The sequence below is a fragment of the Lupinus angustifolius genome, unplaced genomic scaffold (assembly GCF_001865875.1).
Source record: "Lupinus angustifolius cultivar Tanjil unplaced genomic scaffold, LupAngTanjil_v1.0 Scaffold_25_109, whole genome shotgun sequence".
In the NCBI taxonomy this organism is placed as follows: domain Eukaryota; kingdom Viridiplantae; phylum Streptophyta; class Magnoliopsida; order Fabales; family Fabaceae; genus Lupinus; species Lupinus angustifolius.
This window is the reverse complement of record NW_017720044.1, coordinates 57278-81914: the sequence shown is the minus strand read 5'-3', so window position 1 is coordinate 81914 and position 24637 is coordinate 57278. Positions and strand designations below refer to the sequence as shown.

Genomic DNA, 24637 nt, shown 5'->3' with positions numbered 1-24637 from the left:
AATTTATCCCTTATTCATTGATACAAAGAACCAAGTGGCATACATTTTCACCAAACCACTTAGAAGAAGGCATTTCTACTTCTTCTTGGTCAAGTTGGGTGTTCGAGATCTGCACATTCCAACTTGAGAGAGAGTGAAGGAAATCACATCATATATCTTTATCTTTTTATCATATCTTCTTATATTTTCCTTCTATTTTTGGTTGTTAGCTATTTTAGGATATGATAATTTTATTTCAATCACTTCCTTGTTTTGTGGGATTTTATTGCTCTCTCCATATATTTATTCCTTTGATTATAATGAATAAATGAATAAGATAGCCAATTTTATCAAGTGAGACTTTACTCTCAAAAAGAAAAAATATTGCTTATAGGTCTTTAATTTATTTGCACAATGTTCTTTTATTCAAATACTCATATCCATTTTAAAACCTCATATAAGAACCTTGATTATGTTAGACCATATCAAGTTCTTTCAATTTTATGGTCCTCACTTTGTCTATTTCTTCTCAATCTCAGACATAACTCACTTGATCTTTAATTTCTCTTTGCGAGAGTACTTAAACATAGAACTTTTAGAATGGAAACTGGTTATCAACTCCTATAGAAATAATCATATTTAATCCCAAACATAATTATTCATTTCATAATCACATTTTCTGCATGGCATGAAACCTCAATCCTTCACCAGGAGACTCAACTAGACTAGCAAGTTGTCCCATCAACAAGGGTCAAACAAACGCTTTTATTATCTTGAAATAGTAAAGATGAGAGAATAATAACCTAACGAAAAGAAGGTAAAGTCTTTATTATTTGAGATTTATTGGGTGCATTTTCAGACGTCAATTAATTTAGCACAATTTAGACGTCAATGCCGACTAGAGATCGCCAATCCTTCTTGCGCATGTGATACAATCATCTAATATCTTGTTGAGGTCATGGTTGTATGCAAATCCTTTGTCTTTAAGCTTTGTTGATGCCCATTTAATTTCTCTTTTAGGCCCTTCCAAATACCTGAAATCAAATGTAAAATACGTTTAGACTTTAAACATTTACAAGGAGATTCAATTTCGCATTTTTTTTTACAAACACAAAAATGTGTAGATCAACAATTTTCAAAAGTGAAGCAAGGACCATTGGATATAAACACGATTAGACCTAGAACACGAAGGATGTAATAAATATTAGAAAATGAGCCAAGAGATCTATAAACAATGTTATTGAAATTAAATAAGAATTTAGTACTCATACATCATATATATTAATCCAAAATTCTATGGTATTAAACTCTATGGTATGGATTGCCTACGGTGTGAGGATACCTATGGAAAAAAATAAAATAAATAACTCTACGGTATTCCATTCATGATCAGTACTTATAATTAACTAATGTGTGACTAACAAATTTACGCATGACTCTAACATTATACATTTATACTAGCTCCAAATTGTTTTTCTTTTCCTGAGATTATGTTTCTTTTGTCCATATGTGCATATAGAAATTAATAATTTCAAACTTGATATATCTTCTTAACAAATCAGAGCAAATATCATCCTAATTTTTTAAAAGTGACTTAAGTAATAAATGTTGCTTCTATATGACTAGGAAGATTTTTAGGAAAGTTGCTCTAATAACTTACTTCCTCTTCAATTTGAACTCTGGGTAAGTTTGGAAATAGTAATTTGCTACGTCTGAAGACGAAACATATGCAGCAGCAACCAAGAATCTACCATGCATTGATGGTTTCTTCGTACAGAAAATAAGAGCTTCACAAACATCATCAATGTGGACAACGGGAATCTTTCCATCCAAGTCTTCTATGAACTTTAAGGTTTGGTATGTGGTTTCATCATCTTTTACCTGAGATATAAGCACAGCAATACTCTCGGATATGTAACTTAGAACAGTGTCACCTCCCACTATTCCACAAGCCAGACTTACCACCTCCATTTCACTGCCATTTTCCCCATTTTCATAACTCAATAACTCTTTCTCAGCTTGTGTCTTCGAATTAATGTAGTTCTGAAAATTTATCATGATTTATGTATAGCAGTATTATTTCTACCACTGAACATATATGTACCATTGAATAATATAAAGGTAACATTTATTGCATGCTAATCAACTTAATAACTAATAAGTGAGTATCATTACAATGTTTCTTATAAAGTGACAAGAAGTATTTGCAAAAATATAATTATAAATATAAAAAATGCACAACTGTTCAATTATTATGACATGTTTTGTTTTTAAATATGTAAATTGTATCACCAATAAGATAAGAAGCACAATAAAGATACACTAGTTCTTGAAAAGTATAGGAAATGAACATCAAGAATTTGCGCTGAAGAATAGCACTATCTTGTTATGTTATATACAATTCCATGATACAATCTTAGGATGAATATTATTTAATGGATAATTTTCCAACGAGATACACTCTCTTATAAAGGGGATAAACCTAACATAATATGATGAGGATTAAGGCAAGATTAATATGAAGAAGGAAGAGACGTACGAACTAAGGATCCTAGTTTGTTTTATAGGCAAATATTAGTGTGTTAATATTTTGTTGTGGATGAAACTTGAATTCATAACCTCTTTCTTTTTATTCCTTAAATTCTTAACCCTAAACATCAATTCACCTTATGAGTCTCCCAACTAAGGATCCTAGTACGCACTTTCTAACTCTCTCCTCCTTTGGGAGAATTATGTAATATTGATTGCCTTTCACACACTTAGGATACAAAGGACTTATACCTTGCTAGTTGCTAGGCTAAAACTAATGTTTTTTTTGTAGGTTTTGGTTTTACCATACGAGAACAAAAGGCAAATAATTGTGTATGGCTTTATAAAAAAATAATTTAACTGATATTGTTCTATATGTATGAATGGTCTATGAATTTTTTTGATATCCAATAGTTATTCTATGCAGATATGTGGGGTAATCACATATTTGTTCTTCAAAGCCAATAAGATTCATACAAAAATAATTCACTCTACTAACAATCTAAGTTGAATGCCATTTTCTAGGAGGAATTCATTCCATTAGTGGCCAACAAGTGAAGAATGAAAAAATGTCAAGAAACTTGAGAATGAAAATATTTTTATAATCTATTCTTATACAATATAGTAAAGAGTTTGTAAAAGATGAAAGTAAAAAACACATAAATTACACTGAAACCCTCAGTAAAATTACATAAATCATTCATTCCTTTATTGTACCTACACAAACCCCCTAGTTAATATATATACATTACATTTATTACCTCTGCAAGAGAAATAAGTGTGATCTTTTAAATAAAAATGGGTGAAAATTGTGATTAAGTTAAATAAAATATGATATATTATGGAGAGAACACCAAATAATATACGAGACAGTACATCTTCATTATTTTTGGTTCGTTATGATATAATATAAGAGTGATATAAACAATACATCCTTAGAATTGTTAATGCATTTTATAATAAAAAATAATGAAGATACATTGACTCGTATATTATTTGGATTTGTCTTCACAATATACCATGTTTTATTTAACTTAATTACATTTGTCACATCTTTTGTTTAAAAGGTTACACTTATTTCTCGTATAGAGATAGTAAGCATAATGTTTGTATATAAATTTGGGGGTTTGTATAGATATAGAAAATGAAGAGATGATTTATGTAATTTCAAGGATAAAACTGATAAGTTGATAATTTAATTTACTCTTAACAAAATTATTAGGTGTTCCAAAACTAATGGTCAGTGATGTATCACCATCATTTATTGCTTCTTTTATATTTATATCTTTGAACTTATTTATAATATATAAATGCATTTGGAATAGTTAGTCCCCACTACCTAATAATTCACCATTTTAAGCTTGGTTTAGTTTAGCAAAGTCCTCCAATGACGTTATTTTTTTATACTAGCAAAAGAAGAACCGAAAGTTATCATAATAAAGTGGTGTACAATTTACCGTAAGATCATCATCAATGGTTCTATTTAAAAGGTTAAGAGAAGTCCAACAAGTTTCATCGATGTAATCCTTGAAACCAGTTCCATCATCCTTATACGGAGAATAAGCAAGCAAGGACGCAGTGTAAATCAGTCGTTTCACTGTTCCTGATTCAATACAATAACTAGCAATGCTTTTTACCGCGGCTACTGCAGCTTCACTTGTGCTTTTAAACTGCAAGAAATAACACCAAATATTATCACTTCATCCTGGCTCAAAAATTTACAATATCACCTATAATTAAAGAAATAAAAGAGATACATAGTCTCAAACTCTATCTAGAGCCAATAAATATATTCATTGTTAATTAAAAAATTTAAATATTTATTATTACGACTATTTTCACTTTATTTTTATTGATATAGGATAGAGTTTAGGATATAATTTAGGACAACAATCTCTATCATTAAAGAAGTGTCTACTTAATAAAGTTATTTTGACTTTCTAAAAAATGATTTTATTATTATTGATATATATTTTGTAAGAGAAAAATATATCTACTAACAGTGTATGAATTTTATATATTGTCACGTTATGTTTAATTATCATTAACTTTTTAAAAAGTAATACGATAAATAATATACTAATTATTTATAAATTTTTACAATAACATTATACTCGTTTCATAAATTTGACTAAGCATTACTAGAGGTATTAGTTACTGAAAAGTTCGTTAAAAATACTAGCATGTCTAAAAAAGAAAGAAAGGTAAATAAAATAAAAAAGTCCTTGATAAATGAATTGGTAACCTGAGAATCCATTTGATGTTCGTAGGGAGTAGCAATATGAAAGACAAACTCACAGCCTTTTATTGCAGGCTCAAACTCATGTGGCTTGTATATGTCTGCTTTAAATAACACCAATCTAGTATTGGCTTCAGGAAAGCTTCTCAAAATACCAATCTTAGCCTCATCATCTGGAATGCATTTACATTAATGAAACTTTTTTTCTTTTTAAACACATACACACAGATTTTTGATAGGAAGAGATAAAAATTACGCAGCTCCTAATGTTGTAGAATGTGCTCACTTTATTGATTAGACATTTTTCTTGCAGTAATAATTAAGTTCCAAAATGAAAACATCGCGTAATATTGAAATTAATTAATGAACATGTAAAGAGAGAAAGAGAAAATCGAATGAGTGAGTGAGGGCATGTAAAGAGACAGAGATAATACTTAAGTTTCTAAGCGTTGTATGGACAATGTAGCCCTTTTCCAAAAGCTTCTTGATGAGGTAAGAACCAATATAGCTTGAACCGCCAGTGACGCATACCTTGCACCTCTTTTCCATCTCAATCTAACTTGTTTCAGGACACAAACACCATATGTGCCTATTTATAGGAACTACATATGATATTTTTATTGAGTTTCATGTATTATTCATTTTTTATTAGTTAAAGAGGTAAAACAAGAATTAAAAATGCATGACCTTTAATTTATATTTTATGACAAAATGAAAATGGAAAGGTACATAGATTAGTACACATTTTAGATAAGAAGGTGTGCTCCCCTATTTATATATAGAAACTAAATTGCAGGGCGCCTCTCAAGATTAGAGAAATCATAAATATTGTTGCTCCCATTTTTATGAATATATAAATTATCCTTTGTTTATATATGCATTATATTGGGTATCATTGAAAGAGAGGTGACTGTAATTGTTGGTATCACAAACAATCAAATAAAAGACATGGATTAAATAAAAGATAATAAGACGAGAGAACTTTTAACGAAGTCCACTCAATTGTGTTTCTATCCTCAAGAGTGTTGAACGACTACCAATATATTGTTAGAAGATAAGTATTAAAAATTCTAGCACACCCATGAGTTTAATGACCATGAAGTGCTTCTAATTGGTGCATGTTAAAACAAGGAACTTGAGTCAATATACAACATTGGTTTCTCCCTTCCATCGGAGTACTATGAAATGTGAGACTTCATACAACAATATATTTGAAGCATCACTAACAATCTTCATCTTGATTGTAATAACAAATATCCCGCTCCATCTTACTCAATACTTAACTGCCATTACCAACTCCTTCATGGAGCTTCTTCTATATGACTGTGTGCTCCACTTTAGTGTAAACATTTTCGAGTATGTAACACACTTTCTAGCTATCTATTTCTTGGAACTCTTTCGATATTATGGAATCTCTACATCAAAGTTCACCAACAACCGCCCTCTTTAATATTTTGCCCACCTGACCATGGAGATTATTTAGAAAGTCTCAATTGCTACCACCATTGTCTACTCCGATAATCATAGTTCAAATCATACTCCACCATAAGGAGTTTACCAACAACACAAATGTTGCATCAATGATAATCAATATACCTAATACACCCTTGCACCAAGTCAATATTCATGTCACACCATGCATCCCTACCAATGTTCGTGCTACACTATTCAACAAAGTGAGTGAGTCTAGCAATTAACTTCCTTCATAATGATTTTCCAAAAACACTATAAGGATTCACAACATGATGCTCCACCTAGGTCTTTGTATCCACTCGTGTCCTAATCTAATACACAGACTTCTTGGATTTTGAATATAACATGGTTATGATCCTTGCCATTGTTGGGAATGTTTGAAATATGTTGTTATATGAAGTCTCATATAGTCTAGTATTAGAATAGAGTAAAATATCAATATTATATATTGGACTCAAGTCTCTTGTTGTAATGTGCACCAAATATAAGCACCAAATTAAACACCCCATGGGAACTTGGGCTCATAGGTGTGCTAGGGTTTATAATCCTTATTATCTAATAATATCTTGGTAGCTGCTTAGTGCTCTTGGGGATATAGGCATAATTGGCTGAATCCCATTACCAAATTCTCTTATTTATTCTCTTCTATTTATTCTATGCCTTTATTTGATTGCTTGTGGCCAACACTGCACAACGATCGCTTCCGCTGCACCACCAATTCGTATCAGAGCCAATTGGTAGTTGGCTCTTAACCCATATGTTAGATAATGGCTAAAAAGAGTGAATGCATGATGGCTACACAATGTGCGTCAAAGGTACTGACAAAGATAGAGTAGATGAGTTGAAGGAGAAGAAAACATGGTAGAATTGTGGTGGGGGCAATATATGTTGATCCAGAACCCTAGAAGTTCATGTATTAGGTTAGGATCAAGGTGGACATAGGGACTCATGTGTTGAGTTTGACCCAGAGACAGGTGCTGACAATATCTCTCTAGATGTTAAGAGAATGTTCTCATTTGAGATGAGAATTGGAATATCCTAATGGCGTGTCTACAATGTCACAGTGAAGGATGTTAATTGTTAGGGGATCCACAAAAGTATAGAGGCACTGACTGACTTTGATGTAGGGTGTAACATGGGCATTGACTTTGATGCAAGTTGTAACACAAGCATTGGTAGAGATGCATGGGTGTGACATGGGAATTGGCTTGGATGCAAGGATGTGACACATACATTAGTTAGCATTGACGCAAGGTGTGTGTTGTGGATATACTCTTTATGGTGAAGTATGATAGTTCTTTTGAACTAGGATTGTCGAAGTAGACAATGGTGGTAGTGGTTGAGGCTTTCCAAGGAAGTCTCAAGGTTCAGTTTGAGACGATTGTTGGTGAACTTTTGTATAGATGTTCCAATATATGAAAAGATTTCCTAGCAATAGGTGGCTAGTCGGCGTGTTCCATTTTGATAGCGGTATGGGAAGCTGCACTACAAGTTTGGAGAGCTAGACTCTTAGTAACATCGTCAAGTATACTTTGAAGGTTTATGCTGTAGTGGAGCAGACTCTTATGTGGAGATGTTGTTAAAGAGAATTAGGCATTAAGCAAGGTGAAGTCATATATTCGCTAAGGTGGAGATTCATGTGTAGATTTTCTAAGGAGCGAGATATTCGCTTATTTCAATCAAGGTGGAGATTGTTTGGAATGTTTGAAATACGTTATTATATGAAGTCTCACATTGCCTAGTATTAGAATATAGTAGAATATCAATGCTATATATTGGAATCAAGTCTCTTGTTGTAATGTGTATTAGATATAAGTACCAAATAGAAACACTTCATGGGCACTTGGGCCCATAGGTGTGCTAGAATTTTTAATCCTTATTATCTTGTAATATCTTGGTAGCTACTCAGCGCTCCCAAGGACGTAGGCACAATTGGCCAACCCCGTTACCAAATTCTCTTGTTTCTTCTCTTCTTTTTATTCTATGTCTTTATTTGATTTCTTGTGGCCAACATTGCACATTGATTGCTTCCACTGCACCAACAACCACCTTGAATTTAGCACTTAAGTTAAGAGTCATCTACCAATTGTTTATGATACCAATTGTTGGTGTAGTAGAGGTGACCATTGTACATCGTTAGCCACAAGCATTCAAATGAGGGTATATAGTAAATAGAAGAGACAAAGACTAGAGAATCTGATCGTGGGGTTCAGCCAATTCTGTCTATATCTCCTAAAACATTGAACAACTACCAATATATTATTAGATGGGTTGCAAGATACCCATACATTCACACAAGGAAGGTTAATTGTGACACATGTTTAAATGCACAAAGATATAGGTCATGGTCCATATGACACACACACATACATACATATATATATATATATATATATATATATAAACCATAAGAAATAATGTTTATCATGTAAACCATATATGTAACTTTACACAAAAAGTACATCCTTTGTTTTAATCCTGTAAGTGCTACAAAAACCTGCAATGAATAGTAAGTTTACTAGTAAATATTAATTAGGAATGTTGGGATCTAGACCAATCCAAAGAAGAAACAGAAAACCAGTCTAAAGAAACCAAAACTCCTAGAAAAATGAAACTTTTTGGATCAGGTTAAACTTGTTTTTGGAAAACCAATCAGTCCAGATCGATTTTTGGTTCCAATTTCAGAAATCATACTGAAACAATACTGAGTACATATACACAAAATGAAGATTATTTCATTTATGAATCTAATTAATCTTACAATTGTAATTTAAAATGTATATTTTTAATCATATTTTTCATTTCTTAAAAGTATTATTACTTATTAGTTAACACTTTCTTATTATTACAATTATTATGGTATATTATTAGTGTTGCTTTCCTGACATTTTATTTTTACTATTATTATTTTTATGTTTGTTGTTTTTTTATTTTAATTTAAATGGATATTATTAATTTTAAGATAAATGTTTGTTGTAGCACACATATCACTCGCAATTTTGAAGTAGACTTATTAATTTATATATGAATTTGAAATTTTGAAAACATATTAAACTTATTATTTTGAAAATAGTTAGATATGTTTTTTATTTGAACTTAACACTTGGAAAGTGTGTTAGAGTTGTTATTTTTAATTTAAAAAAAATAAAAGAATAATAATGTTAATTGTGTATGATAGCTAATTAAATAAAACTTGGCCTCAAGTCTAACGAGGTTCTTCTAATTGATATATGTCATAAGAACAAAATTTGAATTCAATATATCAATTTCTCTCATTAATTTAAATAGTAGGTATTGTGGAACTTTATGCAATAATATGTTTCAAACAACCCCAATAATAATTAAGTTAAACATGATGGTATAATATATAAATTAATATATTAAACCTATTAAAATATATCATTCAATTAAATAGAAAAATCATAAATAAATAATTATATTATTTGATGTACTTTGACTAAATAGGAATAGGGAGTAACAGAGTTTCTAGGGACATATGATCTAACTTTAGTATCCTATATCTTGTTGAACATACCATAGGTTCCTATTCATTCATGTTAGTTAATTTTATTTTCCATACACATTTTTTATAAAATAATTGTTACCTAAGTTATATAGCTTTTAAACTAAAATTTACAATATGAATTGCAATGATATAAAGTATTTAAAACATAAAGTTCTTTTGTTATATAAAATTATTTAAAAATTATTCAAAATATAAAATAAAGTACTTTATTTTAAGATTTTTTGTTACAAACTTTAAGATTTTAAAGCTGTGTAAATTAAATAAGTTGTTAAAAAAGTGTATATGAAAAATAAAAACAAATGCAGATACTTACCGGATGAAATAAGAACTTTTATTAGGGTTGGAGAGGAGATAGGATTGTGAATAGCAAACTGGAATATAAAACTGAAGTAATTTTGACTTAAATTTTAAGAAAATTTGTCTAAGGATTTTTTGTAAAATACACAAAAAGTTAAAAAATAGGATTTTCTGGGAAATATATAGTGCCAATAATAGCTCAATTCTTTTTTTTTATTCTCAAATTAATGTTATAGAATTCAAGACTTTTCATGCTTTGTTTTTACGGTTATATCATCATTGCTATAGTCCCTTTTTCTTCTCATATTTTTCTAACTCTCTTCATCCATAAATTAAATGCTCCATACTCTCTCTTCATCCATAAATAAAAGGGTTATTTTAAAACACTTATGCTCCATACTCTCTCTTCATCCATAAATTAAATGCTCCATACTCTCTCTTCATCCATAAATAAAAGGGTTATTTTAAAACACTTATATCAAAACAATTTAATATGTTTACACAAAAAGTGTAAGTATTTTTTACACTGTCAACAAATCATTCACTATTACCAACGGACGTTGGTTCATGCTTGATTCCCCTTAAGCAAGGTCTAGGGTTCGAGTCTTGTGAATGGAAAAATACCTGCTGGGAGAGTTAGTCCCAAGTACCTGTAGATCTTCCCAGCTCGGACATGATTGTTTCCACTGCGAGAATACCTGTGAGAAACCAAAAAAATCATTCAGTATTAATTTATTAACCACCATTGACTCTCAAATAAGTAATATAAATCAATGATTAATGATATGCTGACAATATAAAAAACTTTACAAAAACTGTAAACTACTTAATGGTTCATTGAGCTATATGCATAACATTAAATATAGAAAGATATAAAATATATGAGTATACTGTTTGAAAATTTTACCTCAAAATAATTTAAAATCAAAATTAAGTAATATATCATTTTTATTTCATTTTATTGTTAGCTAATCCGTTTAAATCTTTTTTGTGTTTGTTTGTTATTTTATTATATTAGTTTTAATTGCTTTGACTTTATTATATTATCTACTCTCTAGTAGGTTTGCACGCTTTTTATGTGCCTTAAAAAGAAGAAAAAACAGGTGCATCTGTTTTTCCCAACTCAGCATTTCGTAAAATTAGTGTTGAGGAGGTTTTCCTTGAGGCTGAAAATTAAATTGTTTTTGCTTCCTTTTAAATTAGCATATACATTTGTTTCAATGGAAAACGATCTGACTCAGAGTTTGCTTTCTTCATGATTCAAACATGTGACTTAATAGTCAATTTGATTCTAAAAAAATCATGATATTATCACCTTAGTCTCTAATAAAAATTTGACATTATATTAGTAGATTACGTAGGTGATAAATATAATATTTGAGGAATTAATATAATATCAAAATTCTTTCCGTTATTAAGTTTGTGACAACATAATTTCTGTAAAACCAATTTCAGTATTAACTCAATATAGTCTCCATCTGTGGAAAGAGAAGATGGAGAAAAAGAAAAATGAAAAAGAATAACGAATGGATAGGTATTTGCTGTTTTGCAAGATAGAACGGTTTAAGAGTTGTTTTGTGAATGATGCATATCGTTACATTTTGTAAGCTAGGTGTTAGAAAAAAATTTAGCCGGAAACTTGTCAAATAATTTGATCATGTAATATTTTTAAAATAAATTTTCAAGAAAAGAAATCTCATGTAAATTGAGAACATAATATATTTTTTTTTCTGATTCCATTATCTTATTTATTTAGGACAATCTAATATATATTTTTATAGAGTATTCTTCTTAATAATAAGAATTAAAAGTCTCCTATTTTTCTTATTCTAATTAGAACCCTTATTTTAAGGAATGTAATATATATTATATTGGATTGCATTAGTTACTTATTAGATACTTGACTCTAATATATTTTTGTGAAGCATTCTTCTTAACAAGTGTAAAGTATAAACAGTCTTGCATTTTTTTTACTCTAGGTTATACCTTATTCCAATTATACATCAATTATATAATAATATAATACAATAATCATTACCATCAACATAATATTGAATACATATTTATGAACAAAATAATAATAATTGATAAGATAATAAATTTTAAAAAGAATAAAAACATTGACACAATTATGACATGGAAAGATGGAACCTTCAAGAGTAGTTTTTCTTCTTTCACAGTGCTGCTTGGCTCTCTAATCTTGGATTACATTTTTTTACTTATTCCATAGTAATGGTCTTCTTATTTCATTACTGCATAAATTGTTAACAAAGTCCAAATCATCTATTAATTATTGATTTATAATAAACCCGCCCATTTAATTTTAAAAAAAATAAATGAAAGTACATTTTATTTTTTGATTCTAACCAGGTATGATTTTTCTTAATTTACTTCATATCTGTATGATTTTTATCTCTCTAAGTAAATAATTTTTAAAAAATATATACATGTCTAAAAATAATATTTACTTATTTGACCATACTTAGATCACAACGGGAATATCCAAGCTTAAACTTTTTATAATAAAAAGTGTATATAAGATGATACTAAGGGTATCTATTAATTAAAACAAATAATACAAATAGATGGATTTAAACATCAATGTGCAAAAGGTATCTCAAAACCCCTTATATACAAATAAATCAGTACCAAACACGAAACTAAATCGAGTCCATCACATACATGTACCACATCAAATGTCTCATTATAAAAAATTAAAGCATTAAATTCCAACCACAAAGGTCAAGTAAATATCACTCAAATCTCCATCTCATACTTGAATTGTCTTTTATTTCGACAAAGACGTCTGAAGTTCATAAAGTTGTTGAGAATGAAGCACCTACGAAACGAGCATCCATCCAATTTGCCAGACAGTTCCAAATACTCGTTGATCATGGGCGGTCAAAGAATAAATAATGAACAAATTTATTCATTTGTCTATAGAAAGAACACAACAAATTAACATAGACAACCCTCCTCACCAAGTTATCCTTTGTTAGCAATCTATTTAAAAAAAAGTAGGATATTCGCTATGATGGATATTGTTGCATAGATTTCCTAAGAAGCATGATATTCATTTATTTCAATCAAGGTGAAAATTATTACAATTTGTTTAAAATATTCAATTATTAGATGTCTCATGACTATACATTAGATCAAGTTTCTTTGAAATAACTTACATCAATTAGAAATACGCTATGGGCCTTAGGTCTATTTTGTTTCACAACTAACTTTATTTTACCAAATTTTATCTCTAAATTTTTTTAGGAACTTGGAGTCATTAAGAGGGTTGATGACCCTTGGGAAGCCAAAACCATGTTGACTTGTCTTGAAATAGAACTAATGGATGGCATGATCAACCAAGTTGTGTTCACTAAAGATCATGACAATGTCCTTACTTACAAGCTTCAAGGTAAGTGTATACATCATAATGGTCCAATGAAAATGCTTAATATGTTTTCTTTTGATATAGGTGATGGAGATACAATTCCGAGGTCGAAATATTTTCAAGAAGGAGGGGATGATGCAATGCCCAAAGAACCCAACCTTGATTATGTTGGTCTTGAATGCATAAGTGGTCCTATGACTAGGGCACGAGCAAAAATGACTTAAAATGTCATTAAATAACTCATAGGGTTTATCCATGATAGTGAGCCAAAGTTAGCCCAAGGGGGTCTACAGATGCTCAATAGCATCTTGGCCCATGGTTTTGACCGAGCCAAGGATGGACCAGGCCATGCCCATGAGTGATAGGGCAAATCGCAAGTGCACGATTATGTCTTCAAGTAATAAAATATCGACCCCACGAGGACTGGAAAACTCCTTTAGTTATAACAAATAATTTATACTTAACTCAAATAAGGAATAAAATTGAATATAGAACAATTTCCAAGAATAAATATGAAAATAATCAAAAGGGATTGAAATCTAATTTAGGAAGAGTTCCCAGGATAAGAGTTACCGCCTTTACACTCGCAAATATTTGTTTTGCTCCTTTTCATGAACTTTAAGTTCTGAGGGTGAATTGTTCTTTGATATATGTCATCCTCTCTCGAGCTTCGACACATGTACTCAATTGAAGTCGCACATACTCTCGTGGTATGATTATCAATCAAATCCTTTACGTGGATCTTTCTATCAAATCGCTTCATAACAACTCAAGGTGAATTCCAGAAACCCTCGAGAATCTTAATATTACTCTTGTGAATTAGGATTCTAGTTTGAATAAATGAATGGTCGGATAGTTGGGTTCACCTCTCGGTCCTTCCCCAATGTATCTAAGAGGTGTAATTTGTTGGTCAGACAACTCACACGAATAAAACTCAGTTTAATGATTCAAATCACAACACTCAATGAAATAGAAGTAAGAACAAGTATTTATTGAATGTAAAAGGGCATAGCCCCAATCCTAGATTACTCACTCATATTGTAGAAGAGAATCCCAAATTCTAAATTAGAGAATTGTAATGTAAAAAAAGTGTAAAATCCTTGAGGGAGAAACCTTACTTATCCTAATTACAAAATATTGGGCTAAGCCCAACAAAACAAATCTAACGAAATAGGAATATAATATAACATCTATGACTTTTTTTGGGCCTTCAATTGTTCTTCGCATAACCTCAACACTCAATTCTATCTTCTTACACTCAATCTCTACTCTTTTTTGCTTTAATTCATCAAACTGCACAACATAGCTAAAAACACCCGCTCAACCAGAACAAAGAGAAATAAAAGCTAAAACAATCCTAAAGTCCTAATTATGTCCTAAAATTCAAGTTAAATGCAATGCAAATGCAGTATAATTTCACACTTATCAAATCCTCTCAAGCTTATCTCTTGCTTGTCCTCAAGCAAGTATTATGTCTAACTTTCACAATCATGTATGAATGATGATATAGAAACTATGACCCAAAATAACAAGCAATCTCATGTTTATTTTGAAACAATCTAGACATCAAGACAAGACAATCATAAACAAATTTAATTCAAGCTAAGTCCTTAAGTCATAACAATTGCATGAATTTGGGTTACTCTTCTCTCGTCACTCTCATGTATTTAAGGGTTATAGTGTTTCGCTCAAAAAATTTCATGAAAGTAAATTACCGTAGGCTTGATTATAGACCAAATCGCCACTGAGTGTATTTGAATGCATGCAAAAATCAAGAGGTCTTTAAATGGTTGTAATGAGGCCAAGGTGAATGATTTAAGGTGGGATAGTCAAAGAAAGGATAATGCAAAAGACTTACAAATGTTTCCGAAAATACTTAAACCTTTTAGACATCTGATTGAAGCATTGAGATTATCTTGATAGGCCTTACTTTATCATATGACTTTTTTTCAATCAACCATTCTCCTTACCACACATTTTTTTTCCAGTCCTTTATCTTTGAGTATACTTTGAATTTCTTCTTTTTTCCTTTTTTTCTTTTTTTCTTTTTGTTGAGATTTTCTAAAAGAGAAGGGATGAAATTTATTTATTTATTTTCTTCTTCACCTTTTTATGGATTCTTTTATCGCACATGACATTTTTATCTTTCTCATTGCTTCAACCAACATCAAAAATTACCCCAAACCCCAATTTTAGTAGCTATGAAAAATCATTAAAGTTCAGGCTCAAAAGTGGGCAACTAATGAGTTTTTGATGTTTATAGTAAGCAGTTGAAGGTCAAAAGAAAAAGTCCTAATTGTCTCTATCATTTTAATGCATACAAACAGACTTCAATCTTGAGACAGTCACAAATCAAGTTCTAGAATATATAATCATAGAAAATTATGCATTCATGAAAGAAAAAAAACGGGTTTTATGTAACTGTCAATTCAAATCAGAACCCTTATTGTGTTTGGCTCAAGATTCTCACATTTGGTAGATTCAGCAAAAGTTATGAAACAAAGATATGTATTTAACCAAATTTAGTTCACAATTGTCAAATCTAATATCTTTCATGTTATTATTCTATTAGCAATTTTTTTCTTCAATGAGGGTTATAGATCAACAATCATCATTCACGCATTCATTTTCATTTAAAGCAGATAGACAATACATAGCACAAACCAGTGGATAGATCATATTTGAAACATATGATAATGCATGATAATATGAATATTCAACCTAAAAAAATTTAAAATCTATATGGTATACGTGAAATGAATGAACTATCTAAATGCAAAACCCCCTTAAGCTAGAAATTTACATTGTCCCCTATGTAAAAATCTAAACAATAAGAGAAAGAAAAAGAAAACTCACGGGTTAGGTATGAAGTGTCCTTAACTCATGTGCCAATTATAAGTGGTTGGCTTCATTGGGTGTAGTGGAAGTACCTACAAAAGAAGAGAAAAATGTCCCAAATGGCTATATGTCCTAGATGGACTAGGTGCAAATACCTTGGGCAACAACACAATTTGTTTGTGGCCGACACTATATACATCCCCCTACAAAGGCTCCAAACTCAGGGAGGCACTAAAGCCGACACTAACACACTAAAATTAATGAATTTAAAAATGTACCTCTAGCATGGGTTGCCTCCCACAAACGATTGTTTAACGTCATTAGCTTGACGGTTGATCTTTGTAGCTCCTGTAGGATCCAAGAGGGCTATGTTTGTTTGTTCCTCTAATAGCTCATCTGCTAGATAATGCTTCAAACGTTGACCATTCACCTTGAAGTTTCCCCTTTCCTCATTCCATATCTCAATTGTTCCATAAGGGTAAACCTTGGTGACTCTGAATGGACCTGACCATCTAGACTTTAGCTTCCGTGGAAAGAGCCTCAATCTGGAGTTGAATATGAGAACTAGTTCTCCTACTTGGAATTCTCTGTGGAGTATGTGTTTGTCATGCCATCTTTTTGTTCTTTCTTTGTAAGTACGAGAATTCTCATAAGCATCCAACCGCAGTTCTTACAACTCTTGCAGTTGGAATTTCCTATTTTCTCCAGCAACTTTCAAATCAAAGTTTAGCAATTTGACTTCCCAATACGCCTTATGCTCTAGATCCACTGGAAGGTGGCAAGGCTTACCATAAATCAACCTGAATGGTGACATACCAATAGGTGTTTTATATGCAGTATGGTAAACCCATAAAGCATCATCAAACTTTAAGTACCAATATTTGATGCTACTAGACACTATCTTCTCTCATATGCTCTTAATCTCATGATTTGATACTTCCACTTGACCACTTGTTTGAGGGTGGTAAGGGGTACCAAATCGACTAGAAACACCATACTTCTTCAAGAGGTTTTCAAAATGTCTTTCAATGAAGTGTGAGCCTCCATCACTAATAACCAACCTCGGGACCCCAAACCTTGGAAATATGATCTTGATAAACAGTTTGATGACCGTTTTAGCATTATTGTGTGGAGATGAAATTGCCTCCACCCATTTAGAAACATAATCGACTACCATCAAGATATATTTGTTGTTGTTTGAAGTAGGAAAAGGTCCATATAGTCAACTCCCCATAGATCAAATATCTCCACCTCAAGGATGAGGTTCATTGGCATTTCATGCCTTTTTGATATGTTCCCCCCCCTTTGGCAAGAATCACATGTGAGAACAAAATTCCTTGAATCTCTGAATATGTGTGGCAAAAAAAAAACCACATTGGAATACCTTTGCTATTGTTTTTGAAGTTCTGGCATGGCCTCCATAAGAGGCAGAGTGACAACAACTCAGGATCTTTGACACTTCTTCTTCTGAAACACATCTTCTTTAAATACCATCAACATAAAGTCGATAGAGGTAAGGATCATCCCATATATACTTCTTCAAATCTGAGAAGAATTTCTTTTTCTGTGGCGGTGTCATTTCAGGTAGGAAGAATTTTGCTGACCAAATAGTTTACAAAGTCAGCATACCAATAGGAAATGAATCATCAATAGGTATGTCCTCCTCCTCCTCGACACTTGGATGTTCAAGCCGATATAAGTGATCTGCAACTGGATTATCTGTTCCCTTTCTATCAATAATCTCCAGATCAAATTCTTGCGGAAGGAGAATCCATCGGATAAGACGTGGCTTGGCTTCTTTCTTACTCATCAAGTATCTCAGGGCTGAGTGATCAGTATAGACTACAACTTTAGAACCTACTAGGTAGGACCGAAATTTTTCGAAGGCAAACACAACAGCTAGTAGCTCCTTCTATGTTGTGGTATAGTTGACTTGAGCTCCATCAAGTCTTTTGCTTGCATAGTAGATTACATGCATCTTCTTGTTCTTCTTTTGGCCCAACACTGCTCCCAGAGAATAGTCAGTAGCATCATACATCACTTCAAAGGGAAGATTCCAGTCTAATGATTGCAATATTGGTGAAGTGACTAATGCCTCCTTCAACCTGCAAAACGATTCTAGACAAGCAGCACTAAAATCAAATGCAATATCTTTCATTAAAAGGTTAGAAAAGGGTTTCGCAATTTTCGATAAATCTTTTATGAATTTGTGGTGAAATCCCGCATGGCCTAAGAAACTCCTAACACCTTTTATGTTAATTGGTGGTGGCATATTTTCTATCACTATAATTTTTGCCCTGTCCACCTCTATCCCTTTTCTTGAAATTAAATGCCCCAACACAATACCCTCGCGCACCATGAAGTGACATTTTTCCCAATTTGATGTAAGATTCACTTCCTCACATCTCTGCAATATTTTTGTCAAATTTGTTAAACAATCATCAAAAAAGTCCAAAAACAGAAAAATCATCCATAAAAACTTCCATTATGTTTTCTATAAAATCAGAAAATATTACAGTCATGCATCTTTGAAAAGTGGCTAGGGCATTACATAACCTAAAAGGCATTCTCCTATAGGCAAAGGTGCCATAAGGACATGTGAAAGTAGTTTTCTCTTGGTCTTCAGGGTGAATGGGTATTTGATGAAATCCTGAGTACCCATCTAAATAGCATAAATATTCATGTGTAGCAAGCCTTTCAAGCATTTGATCCATGAATGGGAGAGGGAAGTGATCTTTCCTAGTGGCTGTGTTTAATTTTCTATAATCAATGCATATTCTCCAACCTGTGAATATTCTAGTTGGTATTAATTCATTTTTCTCATTTTCCACAACAGACAATCCTCCCTTTTTAGGAACCACATGAACTGGGCTCACCCATTCACTATCAGATATATGATATATTACCCCAGCATCTAAAAGTTTCAACACTTCTTTCCTAACCACTTCTTTCATAACCATTTCTTTCATATTAGGATTTAGTCTCATCTGGTTTTCAATTGAAATTTTATAGTTAGGTTCCATGAAAATTCTATACATTCAAAAAGAAGGGTTTATACAGGGAAGTATTGGGCTTGCATTCATAAATTCAATAACCTCAACCACTTCTTCATCAACGTCTGAAGTGTCACCATCTACTATGCATCTCTCTAAGGTATCCTTAGATTGCACTCTAGTTGCTTCCTCTTTCACAACTTGGTTCAACATATCAACCCTGAAACATGAATCCTCAAGAGAAGGTTGTTTAATAGATTTACCAATATCAAATTCAACTTTTTCATTCCCTATGCTTAGGGAAAGTTTTCCATTCTTTTACATCAATTATAGCACCAGAAGTAGCCAAAAAGGGTCTACCTCATATGATTAGGATTTGTGAATCCTCTTCCATCTCTAGTATTACAAAATCTGCTGGAATGAAAAATTTCACAACTTTGATAGGGACAACCTCCAAGATGCCTATACGGAATTTAACTGACCTATCTACTAATTGAAGTGATATAGTAGTGGGTTTTAGTTCGCCCACTTCCAACTTTTTACATACAGATAAGGGCATGAGACTCACACTTGCCTCTAAGTGACATTAGGCGTGATCAAAGCTAGTATTTCTAATTAAACATGGGATATAAAAACTACCAGGATCTTTTAATTTAGGAGGTAATTAATTTTGAATTAAAGCACTATACTCTTCAGTTAAAGCGATTGTTTCATAATCCTCCCGTCTCCCTTTATTATATAAAATATCTTTAAGACATTTTGTGTATGCACGTATCTCCTGCAGTGCTTCCGTGAAGAGTAAGCTGATATATAATTTCTTAAGAATATCAAAAAATTTCCCAAATTTCCCAAATTTCTTTTCTAATTTTTCATGTGCTAATCTTTGGGAAAAATGAACTGGTGGTACATATGGTGGTGGAGCTACATACTTAGACATCTTTTCAAACTTTTGCTCCCCTTCAGGGGGTTGTGTCTCGGTATGTTCCTCTTCCATTTGTGATTTTTTCCTAATTTGAGGAATGTCACTTAGTTTCTTTCCACTCCTTAATTTGACAACTTTACAATGTTCACTATTTAGATTTTTTTCTGGCTGTTTTGAAACACCCTATTTGTCTATTAGGATTACTAGCTTGTTGGGCAATTTGTGTTTCCAGTATTTTACCATGGATGGTCAGGTTTTCTATTTTAGAATTCAAGTCATTGATCATGTTTGAAAAACTTTTATTAATCATGACTTGATCTTCATGAAATTTATTTTGGTTAGCAAGCAATTTTTCCTGACCTTCCATTAATGTTTTAAGAGTAAGATCAATAGGAGAATATTGTACCTGTGGAAACCTTGTCGGAGGTTTCCTGTTACCTGGTCCATCCTGATATTGATGATTCAGAGTGTTGTTGCTTCTCCAAGAAAGATTGGCAGTGTTCTGCCAATATGGTGGGTTGAATTGTTGGCCGCTCCTCTCCTTGTGGTCATAGTAGTTGCATGATTCAGGTTGTTCATTAGTCAATGCTCCATATTCAGGTTCAACGAAGTGTTTGCATTCAGAACACTCGTGTCCTTTTGCTCCACACCCCTCACATGTTTAATAGACCCAATAGCATTAGCATGATACTTTTCTACCTTTCCAAACCTTTGAGAAAGGTTCTCCATCATGGAAATTACCTTCTCCATCTGATTTCCTAAATATTATGCACCAAAGTCTCTTATTGGATGGTGTCTCCTCTCATTCGCCCATTGGTGATGATTAGAAACCACATTCTCTATGATCTTTGAAGCAACATCAATTCCTTTGCACATAAAGGCACCACCTGCTGAAGAGTCCAATAGTTGTTGTGATGGAAAGTCTAGCCCACTGTAGAAGTTCTGAACTAGTATCAAAGGTGGAATACCATGATGAGGGAAAGCTTCAGTTGACTCTTTTAATCTTTCCCAAGCTTTAACAATTGACTCCCCATCCCTTTGACTAAAGTTCTAGATGAGGTGCCTATAGTGCACAGTTTCGGAAGGAAGAAAGTATTTGTTGTGAAAAGCGTCCTCCAAAGTTTGCCATGTTGCTTGAATTTTAGCATTTTGATTCCTTAACCACATCTTAGCTATGTCTCTTGGGGAAAATGGAAACATGCGAAGATGAAGAGCAGATCAATATGTGCATTAGGATCTGATCAATATGTGCATTAGGATCTCACAAAATTCCAAGAACTGATCAATATGTGCATTAGGATCTTCATGAGCTCAACCTCCAAATTGGTTTTGCATCACCATTTGGATTAGAGCAGATGGCAAAGAAAAGTTCTCTGCCTCAATAGCTGGGCGAATTATTCCAGGACGTGAACTATGAGCATTAGGGGTTGCGTAGTCGCGAAGTAGTTTTTCATCTCGTTCAGCCATTGTTTGTATATGCGCACGTCTTTCTCTTGCTCTTTCTCTTTGTTGCCTTATTCTTCTACGAAAAGTCCTTTCTAGCTCTGAATAGTAATTTGAACTTGGCATAAACCAAATGTGCAACCTGCAAAGGTACCAAGAAAAAGGAAAACGCGTAATAAACTAGAGTAAAGTAATGAATTAATTGAGAATTAAAAAAGTTTTGACACAGTCCCTGGCTACGGTGCCAAAAACTTGATAGGGAAAATCACAAGTGCACACTTATAACGTCAAGTAATAAAAGATCGACCCCACGAGGACTAAAAAACTCCTTTAATTATAACAATTAATTTATATTTAACTTAAATAAGGAATAAAATTCAATTTAAAACAATTGCCAAGAATAATTATGAAAATAATAAAAAAGGATTGAAATCTAATTTAGGAAAAGTTCCCAGGATAAGGATTACCGCCTTTACACTCGCAAATCTTTGTTTTGCTCCTTTTCATAAACTTTAAGTTGTGAGGGTGAATTGCTCTTTGATATGTGTCATCCTCTCTCGAGCTCCAGCACATGTACTCAATTGAAGTCGCACATACTCTCTTGGTACGATTATCAATCAAATCCTTTACTTGGATCTTTCTATCCAATCGCTTCGTAGCAACCCAAGGTGAATTCTAGAAACCCCCGAGAATCCTAATACTACTCTCGTGAATTAAATTTCTTGTTTGAATAACTGAATGGTCGGATAGTTGGGTTCACCTGTCGGTCCTTCCCCAATGTATCTAAGAGGTGTAATTTGTTGGCCATATAACTTACACGAATAAAACTCAGTTTAATAATTCAAATCACAACACTCAATAAAATAGAAGTAAGAACAAGTATTTATTGAATGTAAAAGGGCATAGCCCCAATCCTAGAAACAAAGGGAATTACTCACTCATAATGTAGAAGAGAATCCCAAATTCTAAATTAGAGAATTGTAATGTAAAAAAAAGTGTAAAATCCTTTAGGGAGAACCCTTATTTATCCTAATTACAAAATATTGGGCTAAGCCCAACAAAACAAATCTAAAAAAATAGGAATATAATATAACATCTATGACTTCTTTTGGTCCTTCAATTGTTCTTCGCATAGCCTCAACATTGAATTCAATCTTCCTGTACCCAATCTCAACTCGTTTTTGCTTTAATTCATCCAAACTACACAAAGTAGCTAAAAACACTCGCTCAACCCAAACAAAGACAAATAAAAGCTAAAAACAATCCTAATGTCCTAATTATATCCTAAAATGCAAGTTAAATGCAATGAAAATGTAGTATAATTTCACACTTATCAATGAGACAGGCCAAGGACCTAGCCAAGGCGCTAAATCTGACCTTGACACAGGCCAGGTGCATCACGCACCATGCCCGAAAGAGGAAATTCTGACTGTGGCACAAGGCTAGGTGCATTAGGCACCAAGCCTGACCGAGGCAATTCTGACCGAGTTGAATATCCTTTCAGTATCCAGGCACACCAAGTGCTGAGCCATGAGCTGGGCCAATCTGGTCTGGCCAAGAAGTCAGACCGAGGCGCATGCGCCTAACTTACCGCATCAGGCGTTGGGCGTAGCTTGACCGAGTCAAGCTTGACAAACATGTTTGGCATGGAACATTTTTAATTCTGTAATAATTGTGTGGGCCAATTTTTGACCAAACTTAGTTTCGTTGATTTTAGTGTTTTTTTAATAACTCTGCCCAGAAATAATGCTTTGTTCAAAAAATGGCTCGTGGGACTTAAACTAAGCCTAAAAGTGTAACCTACACTTTAATACTTGGACAAACTTTTATTTTTGATGAACCAACAGTACTCTAACTTTGTGTAAAGTTATTTGGCAGGTAAATAAAGGCTATTATGGTTGTTGGAAGGGAAATGCTCGTGGGAGTGAAGAAGGTTACCGTGGAAGGCTTAAATGAGGTATTAATGGTGTCTTAACACCTTGTCTAGACCATAGGAGCTTAATCCACCTGATCACAAATCATTCAGGAGTATCCTAAGTCAATTTCAGAGTTGTTGGAGCAATGTTGCCCGAGGGAAATTGTCATGTGCTCGTTGGAGACTTTAAGTGTGCATTAATGATGCTTAATGGCCATGTTGTAGCTGTTGGAGGTTTGGTTTGATGGACAACTCTACACCAACGATATCCTAAGCCTTTTAACTCATCATCTTTAACCATTTTACCGAGAGAATTCTCATCTTGGACAAAGAGGATCATATGCCGAGTCTAAGTGCAACCGAGAGCCATTATGTAGTCAATAACTCCAACATTCTACCATGTTCTAAATTGTGAGTCAAGTCTTCAAAGAATACAAGAATCTTATGAAGCTCACCAAATCATTCTGTGGGGTATTATGGTGGCATTAAGTCTCATTCACCATGTGACTTAATTTGATGTCGTGCACTTAAGGAAGGATGAAATCCTAAGATATTCAAGGCTCAACCGTGGCAACAATGGCATCTTAAGCTAATGTCTTAATGTTTTTCCTTCAATGTAATAAAAAACACCAATAACATGTATTGTGCTAGTTGCCAACCGAATTTAGCCTAAGTTACGAGTAGATTCATATGTCAAATGGTATCCTATGTTGGGTCACCATGAATTAGTCGTTATTGCTTATTCTTTTACAATCGTGGGAGCCAAGTTGGATTGCCTATAAATGAAAGTCTGTTACCAATGGAATAAACAAGTTAAGTTAAGCATATTTTTTTGTGAATTGAGGATTGAATCCTTGTGAGAGTATTTTTCAAACCTTTTTGGTTGAACCAAAATTAGAAGTTCTTATCAAGAACCAAGTTCTTGTGGCGAACATTACTTTGGCTTATCAATACCTTAAAGTGTTATGGCACCTATCACCTCAAGTCTATCCCATCTTCTTTTATCTTACTTATATCATTCTGCGACCTACTCATAACTAAAAGCTCAACCCAACCATGAGCTTGGCCAAACACCGACCAAGATAGATCATGTTA

At 32.7% G+C, this 24637-nt stretch overlaps 1 protein-coding gene across 1 annotated transcript; it reads right to left on the bottom strand.

Moving 5' to 3' along the window:
* Positions 1-603: 603 nt before the first annotated feature.
* Positions 604-5307, bottom strand: LOC109338410 (anthocyanidin reductase ((2S)-flavan-3-ol-forming)-like). The gene is made up of 5 exons (XM_019575642.1): positions 5182-5307; positions 4754-4920; positions 3966-4178; positions 1640-2022; positions 604-1013 (listed from the first exon to the last, which is right to left on the bottom strand). The coding sequence occupies exons 1-5, from the start codon at positions 5294-5296 to the stop codon at positions 878-880; spliced, it is 1014 nt and encodes a 337-aa protein (XP_019431187.1). The 5' UTR covers positions 5297-5307; the 3' UTR covers positions 604-877.
* Between the last annotated feature and the right edge of the window lie 19330 nt (positions 5308-24637).